Below are 17,787 nucleotides of genomic sequence, written 5' to 3'. Positions count from 1 at the left end.
TGGAAGGTCAAGACCCCTAGCAACCTAGAGTAGTGCTAGCACTGGTGGCTGTGTGGTAACACTTTTGCCTACCACATGGGAGATCTGAGTTCAAGTCTCAGCTGTGGTGACTTGGGGTGAGTGAACTAGCAGGGAGAAATTGCTCTTGCACTGGAAAGGGGCCGTTGTGTCTTCTCTCCCTCCAGGTACCTAGGCCCTATATTCCTTGTCATTTGACATTTTGTATTTTGTGCCTTTTATATTTCACCAACCAGTATTGTTTGTTCTGCTGTTTGTGTTTTACATTTTGGTTAACCCTGTCTTGTCAACTGGATGACTATGTCTATGATTGTAAGTGTCTAGCCTTTGTTGAATCCTACCCCTCAGGGCATTGTAGTGTCCCCTATACCCCCTGGTTTATACTGGTTATGTTCCCAGTATTGTTCTTTCATTAAAAGGTATATAGTTAAGTCCCCATTGGTGGTCTGGCTCTGCTCTATAGGTGGCAGAGAGTCCCTACACCTCCCACAGTGCTTGTGCAGCTGCTTTGATCCCTTCAGTTGGAGAGGGGGTACCTCTTGGAGTACCGCCCAGGTTACATGTGCTTCCCAGATTTGTGTGCAGGATGGGGGCACTGCTGCTGTATGGGCAGGTGGTGCTTCGCCATTGTGGCAGCAGCACTGAGATTTCCTACACCACTATGCCCTGCCATGCCAGGTCCCATCCACTAGGCTGCGGAGCTGCCTGGGGGGAGTACAAGAGGTTGGGGAGCCCTGAGCCTACCGTGGGCAGCCTGCATCTACCACCCACCGTGAGCTGTCCTCCAGCTGTGCTGCTTGTGGAGGAAGGGCAGGAGGGGGATCCAGGATCCGCAGAATGACACCTCCCATGGGCAGCAGCCAGGGCTCAGGTGCTGGTGGTGGGGCAGAGGGCTACAGACCCAGGTCCCTGGCCCTGGCAGCCCGGGCCTCTTTTGGCAAGGTTGGGGCGGGGGGAGGTGGCAGGGAGCTATGGCTGGGGAGTGAGAGGCACCAGCAGGGCTGGGGGAATTGTGAGTTGGCAGTGAGGGGCTCTGGAGGGCTGTGGCTGGGGAGCTGTTGGTTTGGAGTCAGGGGGACCAGCAGAGCCAGAGGGCTGTGGCCTTTCAGGGCTGCTCAGTCCCACAAAGCAGTGGTGGGGGATGGGATGACAGTTGCAGCTGGACCCATGTCCTGGTGAGCGAAGAGGGCAGGGGGAGCTCTGATTTTCCATGATTAAAAAACCCAAAATCAAGTACCAAAATTTATAGGTGTTTAGAATTTATTTTATTATAGTGATTAAGGCACTGGTAGATTTCCAAATTCTCATGCTTGTTCTAAATGTGTATAGTTCGCATGTGTATAATCACAAAGGATTAGAATTATCCCTAATCTCTAGTCTGTACAGTAGTGTTCAGATATTTCAGCTGCTGTTTTGACCTTCGATATGCCTCTAGATGGATTTAAACTTTTATCTTTTGGTTTTGGCTTTGCCATAGCTGCTGAGTTGAGCTGAGTTTCATGCTCAGTTACTCCATCTGATAATGTGTTTTGGAAAGATGCTCAGAGTCTGTGGAAGGCACAGTGATGGTTTATGTAGCAGCTTGCAAGGAGGTACCCAATTTCCAGCTCATTGTTTGTCAGGTTGTAGTGGTGTGTTTTTTATTTCCACTGTTGTAAGTGGCCAACCAGAATATTTGTCTGTTTTCAGTGCTTTCTGGAAACTACCTGGCTAGACTCCTCTTACCAACTAGTGGATTGACTGATGTATTAGCATGTAAGGTTACAATCGAGATCAGACATTCCCTTGTTCTCTTGAGTTCCTCTCAGTGTTTATCTGTTTCCCCCAGATTTAAGAGCCCATACCCTCTTCACGACAATGTTGCTTAGAATCTCAGGACTGCCCTGTGGAATCTGGTATTGGAGAGAGTCTGGGGCTTAGGCCCAAACCTTGTTTAATTGCAACAACTTTAAATGGTTAAACATAGGTTTAAAACACTATGACTCAGTACGACAAATAAGTTCTAATTCAAGATGCATGTTTTTTATTTTGAAAAAGTAACCTTGTTTTATGCATTTGATCTAAATTTAGGAGATTAATCTGTTGTTGCTAGCATGGGAGCTCTGGCTAAGCTGCTTTCCAGTAAGAATTGTCATTTGCTCTGAAGTTTGCTTGTGGCTGTATTTAGGAGCTCTCCTCCAAAAACCAGCAGGTGTTTGACTAGAAAATTCTACTTGGGTCTCTTTCAGGTGCTTAGAGTTGATTAAAGAAGCAGAGGTGAGAGCTGATGGACCTGTCTGTTGCTCGGAAGAAAGAGAGAACAAATGATAGGGAAGGTTTTGGAAGATCTTCTCACAGAGTTGCTAGAAGGCTGCACTGTAGCCTGAGAGGGGTTTTTCAATTTTTTTATATAAAATCCTTTAGCATAATTTTACTGTAAATAACTTCTGCACGTTAAAGCAAGAAGAAGGGCCTGTGGAAATCTCCTCCTATAGTGAAGGACTTGTTTTTGCTGAGCAACTGACCCACTACCCTGGTATATAGTTTGGCACCAGAGCCAGGTGGCTCACCTCTGATCCTCTTTTTTTTGGCTTTGATTATGGATTCTTTTTGTTGTGAGATCACCTGTAGTACATTGTTGTTTTTTTCAGACCACTGGAAGAATCCTTAATGCTTTCTTCACCTTTCAAGAGCTTATTTATTTTCATTAGCAGCACAAATCAGTTTTTGCTTCAAATAGCAGATTCCATGCACTTGCCTCATAATGAATGCTAAGTCAGAGATCTGCTGTGATATCTCTCTGCTTGCCCATTCTTGGGATTGTTTCTTGATTTGTGTCTTAATCATTTTAGATACCCCACCTCCCCAAAAGCTTGGGGATTATTGGCTGTTTCTGTTGGATTTATTTGTTAAGCCCTGGCCTTGTGACCTTCTGTATCTGATCCTCCTCCTCAGTCTCTACAGACAGACTGAATCTATTCACTTTATTATTTGTTTCTTTGCTATCTTTAATTCTATTTTGTAAATACTGTTGATTCCATGTTCCTGACCAGGAAGAGCTAGAAGCACTGGCCACACAAAGTATTTACCTGTAGTGAAGCATCTCAGGCTTAACCTGTACCATTTCACCAAATCTAACATGGCTACAAACCTGCTAAAATATTATTCTTTAACTACAGGCAGATTTATGCTAAGTAAATCATAATGATATTTCATCTTTTATCCACCAATCTCAAAACTCTTTGGGTATTAAGTGAACAGTTTAAATACCTAGGCTGTTATGAAGCAAATCATTATCCTCCTTTTACACATAGGTGTAAACCTTGGCACCAAGAAACTAAGTGACTTGCTCAAAATGAATTAGTAACAAAGCTGAAAACAGAGTCCAGGAGTTCTTACTTGGTGTCCTTCCCCTAACCACTAGAACACATTTCTTTCCACTTAATTAATCTTCCTAATGTGTGTGTGTTTTTAAAAAGTTCCCGTATCAGTCATTCCTTTCATCTGAAGGCTTGAAGAGTCATAACTTTCCTTTTCAGGCATTGTTCATACTTGTCCCAGTTCCATCACATTCACTTGGTATTTTATGACTATCCTGATTTATTTCTTCTGCTTATTTACCATGTCAATTTGTCTGTGATTTCTGGCTGCCTTCTAGTTCTGTGACGTAATGTCTGGTATTCATGATGTCATGGGTTAACAGCTAAGCCACATCATGTAAAAAAAAGTGTTCAGAATTCTTGGATGAGTACAGGGCAGTCCTAAGCTAGAGACAGAAATTACACATAAACTGGTATAAGTGATTGAAAACCAGTTCAAATCTGTAACAGAACAGAAGTTCAGTGTACATAAACCATTTTCAAAATGGCCAAAATCAGTTTAAGATAAACCTGTATGGATGTAGTATCTGATTTAGGTTAAACTAATTTAAGTTAAGTCAGTTTATTGAACTTTTGTTCCAGATCCCCTCTAGATTCAAGTTAACTCAGTCTGCCCAGCATCCCTGGATGCTTTGCGTCTCCCCAACCATCCCCTTCCCTCTGGCTGAGCAGGCTAGCCGTGGCCCAGGCTGTCTGCTCCAGCCAAGCAGAGAGGCATGCTCTAGTGCTCCCCCACTGCAAGCATGTGGCTACATTTCCAGAATCAAAAGTGAATGTTGCTTATCAGTTCAATCTATGCATCTTAGACTAAGCTGCAAAGATTGAATCGACTTCAGCCTCTGGCTTTTTGACTGCCTGTACTTAAGTCCTAGTGAGAAGAGAACAAAGGCTGTTGGAGAAGAGGAATGGGAGGATACAGCCAGGCTGTTAGGAACGTGACAGCAAAGGGGTGAAGCGTCTTAGAAACTGTGTTTATATAAGGTGTTCTAAAACACGTCTTCCCTTGGAATTTGATAACAGAAATCCCCTCCCTGATGATGTGGCCCAACTGGTAGGAACATTTCAATGAAATTCTGTCACAGAGAGAAAACTAAAGATAAGATGCTAGTCTTACATGTGAAATTTCCTATTGATCTCTTACTCAAGTGTGTTCAGTTCCTGCTCATCTTTATTAGCTGTTTGGCACCAACTACCTGTTTAATATTATATGGAACATAGAACTAAACGCAGTCTCTGTCCTGTATTTGTAGGGGGGTCTAAAGATGGACACTTAAGCACAGAGCAATCCAGATGTCTGGAAGTACTTCGGTATTTAGGGTCATGGGTTGGAGACAGAGGGGTTGTCTTGAGTTATGGTTTAGCTATTTTTGGATGATTTTGGTTCTGTGTCTGATGCTCCACAATTTCCTGCCAAAACATGTTGGAAATAGAGATTACAGAAGCAAAATTTAGTTTGGAGTAGGAGTAAATTGCCCCTACTAGTACGCCTTGATCCCAGCTTTGAAATGGGTCACACTTCTCTTCCTGTTTCTACACTTAACATAATTTGGAACCCACTTTTGTGAAAGTAGTCATGCTAGGCTGATAGCTGACACTGTTCAGCCCACTAATCAGGTATTGTAGTTCCAGATTAAGCTAATTAGTCTATTGCATGAAACGTCCCATCTCCAGTAGTAACCGGTGCCTTGGCTTCAGGAAAGGGCAGGAAACTTCCACCCAGCAGTGGCCCGTAATTCTGTATAGAGAGGAGAAAAAGATGCCTCCTGGCCCTGATACGATCAGTGGACACCCAGAGGCATGTGGTTTGATCACTTCTGTCTTAACATGAATGATGTCTCTATCAGTGTTATCAGTGAAAAAGTAATTCAGATACACAGTGTGTGGCTTGCTGACCTCCTGTTGCTTTGTATTGGACCAACTGACGATCTGCTGTATGAAATAGTACTGGCCATTCTTTGTTTTAAAATATATCTGTCATTAACCTAACTGATTTCTTGTTCTTGTTTTATGGGATAGTGTGAAATGGAGGCATTATTCAGTACTGTATCCTTGTGGTCTAAAATGTAAGTCTTTTTCTGGGTGCTTGAGACTCTTCCTGCTGATGTCAGGGACAAAGCTTTGCTGGCTGCCTTAACTCTTCTCTTTTCAGAGCAACTGCTCCTTAATCAAATTAGAAACATATTATTTCCTTTCTGTTTCAAACAGTTTGTCTGTCTGCTAGTAAATGGATGTCTTCTGCAAGAAATTCACCCTTGAAATCAGATCTGGCCAAATCCAAAGGTACCTAGTGAAAGGCTACAGGACCCTGCCTTCTGACTGTCTAATTGGATCTTTTGTCCTGGTATTTGATGGTTTCTGCTTTGTGACTTGTTATCTTAAACTGTCAGTCTGTTCCAGCAACCTTTTTATGCTGCCTCTTAATAAGATAACAAGGGGTTACTGTTGAACGTAACAGCAAGTCAACATCAACTAAATCTGAGGGAATACTTTGTTCTTCACACTGTGCAGCCAGCCAAATGGAATGCCTCGCTGCAGTATGTCAAAGAGCCAAATAACGGAGCTGGATTGAAAACAGAGCCTTGATCATTTTAGGACCAACAATAACATTTGTAGTTATTCTCAACAGGATTCAAGTAATCAACGCTCCTGTTGTTTCAGGGTATCAGTTGATTGCCACAGTGGCCAGGAAGGCATCCTCATAACAAATAGAATTGGACTAGAGTCTTTTTTTTCTGTAAGAAAAGAGCTTTTGCTTTACTCTGAAGCAATGCTTGTCAGTCATGACTGAATGACCAGTAGGCTGGTCAGTCTTAGAATAGTTTGTGGGGAGAAGAAAGAGTTGCTTTGATTTCCCAGTTTCTCTCCATTAGATGTCAGTTACTTGCCTGGCCCTGTTCCCGGTAAACTGCACTTACTGGCAGTCTCCTGTCAGTGAAGAGGGGGAAGAGTCATAGTTTCATAGTTGTTAGGGGTTGGAAGGAACCTTACAGATCATCAGGTCCAGTCCCCCTGCACTTGGGCAGGAAAGGCTGCTGGGATCAAATGACCCCAGCAAGATGGCTGTCAAAACGCCTCTTGTAAATCACCAGGGTGGGTGACTGTACCACCTCTGGGGGGAGCCTGTTCCAAACCCTCAGCACTCAATTTGTGAAGAAGTTTTTCCTTATGTTGATCCTGAAGCGATCTTTGATCACTTTGTGCCCATTATTTTTTGTCCTCCCCCTTGGTGAATAGATGCTCCCTCAGGTCCATTGGTTGTAAAATAAAAAAGGAGGAGAAGAAAAGCAGCAATGTCAGAAGAGTTCTATAAAGTCATCTTGATCTTATCTCCAGTCCTTTCCGCCCAAACCCACTAGACTCTTGATTGAGCTTCATGCTGTCCTATAAATAGAACAGCAGCTCTCGTGCAGAGATGGGCTGCTCGAAACCAGAGGCTCATTCTTTCTGGGCAGGGTGTGTGTGAGAGAGTATGAGCGCTGCGCAGGGCCTTTCATGTTTCAGTTATGTAGCGGTGAGGTTTTCTATAGATAGTCACTGGCAAGTGACATAAACTGCTCCTTCCGGGAGGGGCGAGGTGACCCCCGTGTCGGGTTGTGTTTTTTTTTTTTTTTAAAGCAGCTTTATATTAAGGAGGAGATGGAGGAAGGCACGTCTCCTGCAGAGGTGAGTGACCCGGCAGAACTGAGGGAGCACCCTGAGCTGACTGGGAAAAGCGATACCAAAAGCAGCAGGAGTGAGCTGACCCAAATGGCAGGAGCTGTGAGAAAAAGCAGAGGTGCCATTCTGTGACAAAGTCGCTTGCGCTTTTATGGCAGGCTGGGGAAGGGTTTGAGCCAGCCAGAACTGCTGTCTGTCCCTGGGGAGAGCAGGGCTCAGCTGACCCCAGAGCAAATATTTCTTGGAACAGAGGAGGGCCTTGAAATAACCCTCTTGGGTGTTTTGGTCTGCTCTGGCATTCTTCAATTAGGCCCCTTGCTTGAGAGCAAGCAGTGTCATTTGGGGGGCTCTGCATCCAGGGGCCCATTCTCTCCCAGATGTCAAAGTCAGTGTGTGGCATTGTTTAGTGTCCAGTTTTTTCCCCTCTCGGTTTCTGTCAGAATCTTATGGATTTTTCCTTCCTTGCTTGGTGCCTGTTCTCCTAACCACTGTCCTTCTGACCATGATGGACAGCAGGGGATTTCTTACAAAGTCAGTCAAATGACCACCTCAGTTTGTAGCTTTGGTGCATTATGATCTCCATGTCTGAGCCCCTTATCTTACATGTATATCTCTCCACACTGCCCCTGAGAAGTAAGGAAGCATTATTATCCCTGTTTTGCAGATAGGAAACTGAGGCCCAGAGGGACTAAGTGACTTGTCTAGGAATGAGACAGAACAAGATATTTCATCCAGATCTCCCAAGTGACTGCCTTCACCTTGCTCTGGCTGCTAATTGTGCAAGGTGGAGATGCTGCAGACTGATTGCAGATATACCAGCTTCAGACCACCATCACCAGTTGATCACAGGCTTGCTGCATGACAGGGTGTGGGTCATATTTCTGCGTATTTCTGCAGTGTGCTGAGCTGATGAGGAGGAACAGGGCTCCTCAACTGCCATGAGGTTTCTAATTATCCTGATCTTCTGATCTTGTGCTTATGCCCCTACTGGGACATAGGAAAAATAGATTTCCAGAGTGCCTTTTAAAGCTCCCTTTTAAGGAAGTGGGGAGCTGGGAGGGAAGTGGACTTGTCATCCGTTAGGGCTCTGGCTTTAATCTTACAATTTGCAATTGCTTTCTGTGTTCCTGAAAGCGCTATGACATGAAAGCGCGAAAGCTGGCCCTGGCAGGGAGTCGCCTGCTGTTTCAGCCAGCAGGGTGGTACAGAAGAGTGGTGTTGGTCAGGCCCTGCTGGCTGAGGACGAGTACTGGAGAGTACAGGCTTGACTCTGCTGGTGTGGGGGTAGTTGAGAGTGGGCTTCTGGTAGAGCACAGTTATGCTTATCTATCTCAGTGGATCCAGCTGCTGCACATGGAAGGACTGGAGTGGCCCAGTTGGAGGTGGCAGTTTACAAGGGCTTAGAGATCGCAGACCCACCTTTTGTCTTCTCTGTTGTTGGTTGGAGGTATTAGTGAGCTCACTAGCAAGCTATCACTTTTCTCTTTCCCTCCAGCCCAGCAGACCAGAGAGGTTTGCCTCCATCCCCTCTTCTTTCACTACAAGTCTGATGAAGCAATATTTGGGAACCTACTCTTTTCCCATTGAGCTTTCATAAAGAGTGTTAGGATTGCATTTGTGGGTCTCTGTCTGGTTTGGGGTTAGCTTGACCTAGCGATAGGGAAACATGTACTGGGTCACACGGATGTTTCTTCTTATACTGTACTCAGCACTTGCTTTCCAAGCAGTTTTTGAGGAAACTTTGACTTCGAACTTGGCAAAAGCCAGCGTGTGGAAAGTATTACAGTCTGTAGCTGTTTTATAAAATGAGGACGAACAGTACAAATTTACACTGCACATGGAGCGCTGTAAAAAGCAGCTTCAGGATCCTTTAAAGGATTGGTAGAGAAATAGGAAAGCTATGGATCAATAAGGAGCATATTCCCAATAGTATTCTGCTAGGCTTGACATGAATACAGTAGTTGATTAGTGAATGTGCAGAAAGGATTATGGGCTTTTTTCTTAATTGATAGCTATTAGTTGACTCTATTCCATTTTGAGTCTGTGTCTTGCATAGAGAGCTCTGGTGTATTAAATCCATCATTTTTCTAGCCTGTCATAGGATTATCAGAGCATTTGTTCTTTGTGTCTTGATAGTATGTTAATAGACTGGACTCTGTCGCTGGTGGGCGACTTACTGCAGGTTATATTTCTTTTAGTGAGGGGAGGGGGTACCCTGGGGCATTGAGAAACCGTTTCTGCCTGCCATTTTGGGACACTGGCATTGACCTTGCACAATCAGTGAGTTCAGGCTGAAAACTTAACTCTGATTTTTCTGTATTTTTAAGACACAACGTTGAGCTTATTTTAGTTTAGCTTTTGGTATCCGGTGTCTGCCCTTAGTTGGGGAAATGAATGTGTCTGATGAAGTGAGATGAAACAAATGTGGACTAAATATATCTGTGTACTCTACATATGCAAAATATGTGAGTGAATGGGTGGTGTTTCTGTACTTCTATGTCAGTCTAGCTGTGGAGTGGTGAAAAAAACCTGAGGGCTATGTGCAGAGACAGTTTTGGCACTTCAGCCCTGGGAAACGGCAGCCAGCCAAAGAGTGCTGCAGCAAAGCCAAGAATATCTGAAAAATACCAAACACTGAAGCTGGAAACTGTTCCTGCCTTGCTCTTGTTTCCCTCTCCTGTAGGCCTTTAGGTTGCCTCCTGTGCTAGTCAAACGCCAGTAGCTTAACAGAACAGGATTGGATGGGGCTTGTGGCATATATGTGTATAGTCAAACTGTGCTGAAATCAGAGCTTCAGCTGGGGTTTGATATCAGGGATTGTGACTATTCCACATTCTGTATCACAGGGAAACCTTGGGAAGATCACCAGAATAGACCTTGGATCTGTGCTTCTGTCAAAATTTGACTATCAACAGACAGGGCTAGAATTGCATCCCCAGATGAACAATACTTTTTCTTGCAATCAGGTGTTGATAAAAGACCTGCTTAAATAGATGCATGTGCGATGTATTTCCAGGAGAGGGCACTAGGAATATTATTATCAAACTGAGCTTTCCTCTTCTGCATCCTCTTGTGGTATGTGTGTTGTGAAAAGGGCAAAGAAGTTGTCAGTAAACAAAGTTTCACCTTGTGTTTTTTCTCTGGGTTCCTAGACTGTTATAAAAGAGGGGATGCTAATGAAACAGACCAGCTCGTTCCAGCGCTGGAAGAGACGATACTTCAAACTGCGGGGACGGACGCTCTACTATGCAAAAACTGCAAAGGTGAGATGCAGTTTGGAGGAGGTAGCAAGAGGAGATGGAATGATGGAGGCATGTGGATCTATACAAGTAGTGAGTCCTCAATCTAGGATATAGAGCAGCTGCACCTGGAAGTGTCTGTCTCTAAGTTTTATCACAGTTGAAAACTCTGTTTCCTGTGCCTCAGTTTGAAATCCCTTGTTCTTTGTAATTAAAACATGACAGTCATACAGGAATCTACCAGTGATGCTGGGGATCATACCTTCCTGTACATTCTCTACTGAACTCATTGTCCTAAAGACAGGATTCTGCCTTATTAAAAATGAAACAGAAAGGAGAGGACATGAATAAATAAAAGGACTTGGGCACCCTAGCATTTGCCCTAATGGATCTGACCTGTCATCCATGTTACAAAATATCTTGATAAGAAAGGCCAGTTTTCAGGGCCTTTGGTCTGGCTGCTTTCACAAACACTAAACCTACAAAAAAAAAGACATCTAGTGAAGGAGACCATGCGGTATTTTCTAGAAGGGAAAGCTATAGGCTGGCATTTGGATGTCTCTCCCAGTGGCTATGTGTCTTACTCACCTGACCCAGTGTTTTATGTTTTATGTTTTTTCCAGTCAATTATATTTGATGAGGTGGACCTGACAGATGCTAGCGTGGCAGAATCAAGCACTAAGAATGTCAACAACAGCTTCACGGTAGACTTTATTGCTTCACTTACCATCCTCCCTGTATCACTTCCCTCCTCCCACCCCCTTATTCCTAAGACTGGGTGTTCCTAAAGATGTTTCAGCTGTTTGTGGTCCTCTCACTGGGTAAAGTGCACTTCAGCCATTATTCAAAGAGCAGCTGTTGTATTAACCAAGCCACAAGAAGAAGGTGATGAAAGTCAGTGTCAGTCAATAGGTGGTTTAGTTAACTGCAGAGAGATTCCATTATTACCTGCTGTTAGTTTTAGGGGTGTCCACATAGTGATATGTAAAACTGGATCACTGTTTATTGCATGAATATGGCGTTTGATGCAAGAATATGATGAGTGTAGTATTGTGGCTAAGAAGTAGAAAAGTCAGGAGATATAAATGTACGTTTATAAACATGTGTTTCCTGCAACGATTGTAACTTGGCCCCCTGTGTACGTGAAATATTGTGAGTTACTGTATGTGGTGCTAGATTTATGCTGTAAGAAATGCCCTTATTCAGCCCTTTAAAGCCACAACAACTTTATTGGGTGCTTAGTGTTCTTTTATGTAGTAAGACAGACAAATTTCCTCTGTTGAATGAACTACAGATTATATTTGGTGGTCTGTGTTACACAGGAGGTCAGACTGAATGACCATGGTAGCCTCTTCTGGCCTTAAACTCTGTAACTATATACCTATGTTGTGATGAAATTACAAATTGGGGAGAGGCAGACCAAGAAGGGATCCTACAAGGTTCAATGCCAGATTGGTTTAATATGCTTTTGAGCAACTTGGAAAAAGGAGTTAATTTTATGGTTTCCAAATTTGCAGATAATTAAAAGCACTGTATAAAATACAGGAAGATGGGGATAGGTTTCATAAACTCACAGAACTCCGCATGCTTAAAGCTGAGGCTCTTGGCAATAGATGTTAGTCCTGTCCTGTTGTACCTCTTCTCAGTTGCATCTAGTTGTGGCATAAACCCTGGAATCTGGTTAAATTCTAGAGGTATTTTAGGAGAGGAAGTGTCTTCTAGCCCTGTGCTCACAGGCTAAGAAGAGGCCCAACTACATCTGTGAATACCAGCCCCATTCTGAACATCAGCTGTGGATGGCTGTTTCTTTTCTTACCATACAGACTAGTTTCATGGTTTCTGTATGGGACAGAGAATCAAAAACACCTGCACTGTAATTTCAGTGCCAAGACTTATTCTTTCTGTGGCTCTGAGAACATCCTCATTTGTTTCCTCATCTGTAAAATCAGATTAATTTTGCAGGTAAAACTCTAGTGAGTTTGTACAGGTAAAACTCTAGTGAGCTTGTACAAGAGCAAGAAACTCTCCTTAATGCATATAAATGCCATGTGACTGAAAGCTAAAGACACATCATCTCAATTCATCAAAACTCTCTCCAGGGTTCTGTCATCTCTTAAGCCATGTAATACTGCTGAGGAGAAATGGGTTCAGCTCAAAGGAGCCATCTGTCAAACTGCATTGGACTCTTGTGGTACCTTGCATCACAGCTCAAATGACTGGTTCGATGAGAACTCATCTGAAATGATCCTACTCATAGAACCAGTCAGCTCTTCTTAAATATAAGTGTGACCCTAGCCACACCAACTTGTAGGCGCTTCAAGAGATCCAGCAAAAGGTCAGACATACAATGAGATGTGACTGAAGAGACACTCATGCAATGTATGGGGGCATTGGGAAAACTCTCGGATCTGTTATGAGGAAGACTGCCCCTTTAAAATCCTCCACAGGTGAAGCCATCAATGACTGCAATAAGCAGATGGGTTGAATTGATGGGTTGAACATTACTCAGGACTCTGCTCTCACGAAAATGTGGTCCATGACTCCACTCTCAATACATTTGACCACAAACCTGCCATAGACTGAGTAGAAAAAGCCATTGATCAGCTTGCTTGTGGTAAAGCCCAGCTGTGATTGCATACTGGCTGAAGTTATTAAGTGTGGCAAATCCATCCATCTCCTCTATTTGCATGAATTAATATGTATGTGATGGAGTGAAGGTGAATTTCCTCAAGATATGAAGGATGCAAGCATAGTCACTCTGTACAAAAACAAAGATGATATGAACAACTGCAGTAACTATCATGGTATACCCTTACTTTGTTTCATTGGGAAGCTGTTCACCAAAGTCATCCTGCTAAGACTGCAGACCCTTGCAGACTGAGTCTACCCTGAGTCTCAATGTGGTTTCAGATCCAGTAGATCCACAAGAGAGATGATATTCTTTTTGAGATAGCTACAAGAAAAGTGCCATGAACAAAGAAAATCTCTGTACATAGCATTTGTTGATCTCACCAAAGCTTTTGATCTTGTCAGCAGGGTTGATTTGTTCTGAATCCTGAAGAAGATTGGCTGTCTTCCTAAGCCCCTGAGCATCAAGTCCACCATGTATGGAATGGTGCAGTTTGATGGGTCATGTTCAGAAGATTGTGAAATCAAGAGTGGTGTCAAATAGAGCTGTGTCCTAGCTCTGATGCTTTTTGGGATTCATATGCATTCAGTGGCTGTTCAGAAGGAGTTATACCTTCAGGCCAGATCCAGTGGGAAACTCTTTGACCTCACTCATCTCAAAACAAAAACCTGAGAAGTTCATGTCCGTGAAATGCTCTTTGCTGATGGCGCAGCAATTGTTAAGCATTCAGAGGCAGGACTGCAAAGTCTCATGGATCACTTTTCTTCTGCTTGTGATGACTTTGATCTGACCATTAGCTTAAAGAAGACAGTAGTAATGGGTCAAGAAGTTGACCACCCTTCTGAAGTTAGAATAAATAATAAAAGCCTGGAAGTGTTTGAAAAATTCACTTACTTGGGCTCTACCATCTTACAAAATCTTGGTTTGGAAGTCACAATTAATGCTCACATTGGGAAGGCAAGCAGTGCCATGGTTAAACTTCAAAAGAGAGTTTGGAAAAACAGTGCCCACTCTATCGACAAAGGTGTGTCCATCTACAGTGCTTGCATACTTAGCTCTCTGTTGTACAGCAGTGAGACATGGTCTCTTTTGGCCAAGGAAGAAAGAAAACCAAGTAGTTGTGTCTGCTGTATCCTGGGCATAACATGGCATGACAAAATCTCCAGCTTTGCTGTTCTGGAACGGGCCAAGACGCCCAGTATGTTTGTGCTCCTGAGACAAGGACATCTCCTTTGTTTAGGACATGTGAATCATGAGCAATGGCCAAATCCCCAAGGACATACTCTACAGTGAGCTGGCCATTGGCAAACATCAACTTGGAAGACCCAAACTCTGTTTTGTTGATGTCTGCAAGAAAAACCTTTGTGAGCTGTGAATTGATGGCCAATGCTGGGAATCAGTCATTTTGGACCACTGCAAATGGAAAGCCAGCCACCATGAAGCAGGGCCTATGTTACTTCGAGATGGAGAGGGTCAATGATGAGATAGAGAAAAGGTGTCAGAGGCAGGCAAGACAAAACAGTACTCGGCAGGCTGGCACAAGCTCAACCATGTTTGTATGTGCAACTTGCCAGAGGGTCAGCTTGTCATGCATCAACTCCTCAGTCACACAAGAAGCTGTGGTGGTACCCAGTAACCCACCAAAGGCACAGTCTCCATGGGTTCCCAAGACTGGTGGCTGCCAATGAATATATGGCAAATGGAGGACATCTTTCATCTTTGTCAGTGGATGTTTTGTAGAGAGAGAAGGGAATTATAAATGGCTTACACAACTTTCTGCATCCAAGCACAGTAGCGAAGGAGGAATTACTTCCATGACTCTGGCACCAGATCAGCATCAGGCCTCTGCCTTCCCATAGAACCAAGTATGCAGTAGAAATAGTATAGCTCTTGGGAGGCAGGCAGATAGCAATGTATACTCTCCCTGGCTCATAGTTGCTCTAGGAGGACTTTAGAGTAATGTCTGGCCTCTGTGTGTTTCTGTTTTCTGTCTATTGAGGTTTGTATAGAGGTTGGACTGTGGTTCACACTGAGCTATAAAAAATACTTGCAAATCAAAAGGTTGGGAAGTTTCTGTTACTGTTTGGCCTGCCACATCAGTAGTCAGTGCTTTGAATTCCTCAGAGCCCTACAATTTTCTCTCAGTTCTCTTTGTGAACACTCTGTTTCCCCCTCTGCATCTTCCCAGCTTAGTTCCCTCCAACATTTAGAGCTTTTGATTCCATTTTAAAAGTGCACTGAAAACTTTTCACTCTTTTAAAAATCAAAGCTAACAAACTTTGTTCAAGATATGAGACCTCGCACCTAGTGTTGCATAGTAAAGGTGGTTATTACTATATGTCAGAGGTTCCATGTGTTTTCACTCTCTCCCCTCCTTTAACTTCTGATCTACTAAAGACTTAGTGCTCTTTCAGAAAATATCTCCAGCCTCCAAGAAACTATACTGCTTAGGGCTAAATGTTGCAATGCGGAGTTGTATTTCGCTTGTTCACATTTGTTCAACTCATATTTAGCATGGTCTCTTCTCTTTTGGCTACTGCTCCATATTACCGTTAACATTAAGGTTGCCATCTACCTGGTCGACATGTTTCTTGACTCCACATCTGATTTTGGGGCCCCACCGACTATTTGGTAGACTGTTGTCTCTGTAGCTCTCAAGCGACCTTCTCTAGGACTGCTCGGTGACCTATTCTACCTTTTTAAAGAGAGCTTCGACTGAAGGTACCACAGCCTGGATCACCTAAGTGTGAGCTGCTTGAGCACTTTCCTGATTAGTGGGAGGGATGTATTCCATCTACCCTTTCCTCTACTGAGACAGTATGTGGGATATTGTCACAAGATGCCATCCCTGATCTGTGAAAGAAATATGTGTTTTGTTTTGTTCTTCATACACTGTGTTCTGTCTTAAAGGAGTATGATTCTAGAGAGAGAGAGAAGCACTACTGCAGTATTTAGGGACTTGTGTCCTATAGCAGGCCAATGGCTATAGTTCTAAAGACCTGTGGCTAGGGTTTGGCCCTGAGACACCACTCTCCCTAGGCAGTCTTTTCTTTCTCTTGAGCTGCCCATTTGGTCTCAAATGGATTCTTGCCAGCACCTATACATTTTCATTAGCCTGGCAGCTTTGGCTGACATCTCTCACTAATACTTATCTCCCAGTCTCTGCCCTTGGCTGGGCATATTTGTGCAAGATGCTGCATGAAGGGGAATTACACTGTTTGACCTCTGAATAAGACTTCTTGGTTCTGAAACACAGTTGGTCACCAAGGTCCTGCCTGGCTGCCTTGGGATACTCTCTCCAGAATGCTTGCTTTGACCTGCTCATAACCCAGGGCCACCATCATATCTAGCTTTTAAGTCTGTGGGCAGTAGTGCCATGGTGAAGTGTCTTGATTCACAGAAGATTCACAGATAGGACAACTGATGCTCAAGCCGCTGTTTGACCAAGCCTGCTAAAAGTCACTAAGAAGGCTTTAGTGGGGGGGAGGTCACCTCCTGCACCTGAGATTCAGGATTTGTATATCTTATTGGCACAGTAAGTTCAACCTTGCTGAACAGACATTCATGCTTTCCCTGCTGCTGGGCTGCTGCCTCCTCCTTGAGAGTCTGCTCTACTTTCTGGCCAGCCTGAGCCTTCCCTCCAAGTATTGTAGGTATAATGGGGCAAAGCTACTAGGCCACAGCAGCTCAGTGACCCCTTCCTGGCAAGTGTGCAGTCTGTATATCCCATCACATGACAGATAACACAAGTGATTCTGAGAGAAAAGCCAAGCCTGAAATTAATGTAGCATGTATTTCCAGAAGAGCAAGATACCGCTGCCCCAAACCTGGCCTGGACTAGATGAACCATTGGTTCTTTCCTAGCACAGAACTTGTTTTTTGTGTCGCTTCCAGCCATCAGCTCTGGAATTGGTTTTCCAGTTGTTTCCAGCAGACAGTTTTGTCTGGAATGCGTCTGAACTTTCACCCTGCTTCAAGTGACTTTTTACACACATTTCAACATCAGCTTCCCATCTCAGCTGATTCAGACCCTTGAGATTCCACAGACAAAAGTTCACAGATGTCTGCTGTATGATTCCTGTGTGCTGATGCTGCCGTTAAAGCTGCTTGGAACTAATGCACACACACAGAAAAACCATAGAGCTGCTTGTAGCCATGCTGCTGGCCCCTCCTCAGTGGTGAAAGTCAGCTTGGTTGAGGTGGAGCTTAAAATCCTGGAGTCCATGAACCCTTCTGTGTTGGGAAGTACCTCTCTGCTCTGCCACAGACAGGAAGCAGCATGTTATTACAGTCAGCGCCTGCCTCCTGGGTTCACTGCCAGCAGAAGAAAATCTGTCCCAGCTCCTCCTCAAGCAGACGGCTAATTAGTTTGTGGAGAGCGGAGCTCAGGGAGATTGGCTGCAGAGAATAATCCTATTAATCTCCTGTCAAACAATCTATCTTGTTTTTTCTGAGAGACGAGACTGGTCCAGTCTCTTTGGTTTAGAGGAGGATTGAATGCAGGTCTGCAGCTTTAAGATAAGACAAGTGATCTGAGTTTGCTGGACTGGGCATTGAAAAAGGCAGCACTTAGTCCTGTATAACAGCCTACCAAGAATTCAGATTGATTGATGTAAGTGCATGCTTCAGGCTCTCTAGTTTGTAATTGGAATAATGTGCTATTCTTCTGTGCTTGGTGTGTAGTACATGTTCTGTAGAACTGACTGGGCATGGGGAGCGGGAGTTGTTGCCTGCACGGCCATTGGAAGGTTTGTATACGCAGATTAACTACTAGTTCTGCGCTGCTGATACACTTGAACTTGGGTCAATGGGGAGCAAGGGAATCCAGGTTACGGTCATGTTTTACTTCTGTGGATATCTTATCTCTTTGGGAAGGACTAAAAGG

The 17,787-nt window shown here is 43.9% G+C and overlaps 1 protein-coding gene across 2 annotated transcripts in view; it reads left to right on the top strand.

Moving 5' to 3' along the window:
• Positions 1 to 17,787, top strand: part of DGKD (diacylglycerol kinase delta) — an 83,631-nt gene that overhangs the window by 14,380 nt on the left and 51,464 nt on the right. The window contains exons 2-3 of one of the 2 annotated variants that reach the window (XM_019503743.1): positions 10,187 to 10,297; positions 10,897 to 10,977. In XM_019503743.1, coding sequence (XP_019359288.1) covers positions 10,205 to 10,297; positions 10,897 to 10,977 — 174 coding nt within the window. In that variant the 5' untranslated portion in view covers positions 10,187 to 10,204. Of the gene's footprint in view, positions 1 to 10,186; positions 10,298 to 10,896; positions 10,978 to 17,108; positions 17,515 to 17,787 lie in introns of those variants that run through there. The other variant, XM_019503744.1, reaches the window with a different exon arrangement.

This window comes from Gavialis gangeticus, unplaced genomic scaffold, assembly GCF_001723915.1.
Source record: "Gavialis gangeticus isolate Ggan-Ray unplaced genomic scaffold, GavGan_comp1, whole genome shotgun sequence".
NCBI classification, from domain to species: domain Eukaryota; kingdom Metazoa; phylum Chordata; order Crocodylia; family Gavialidae; genus Gavialis; species Gavialis gangeticus.
Note: the sequence above shows the minus strand (reverse complement) of the source record. Positions and strands in the feature narration are given on the sequence as shown.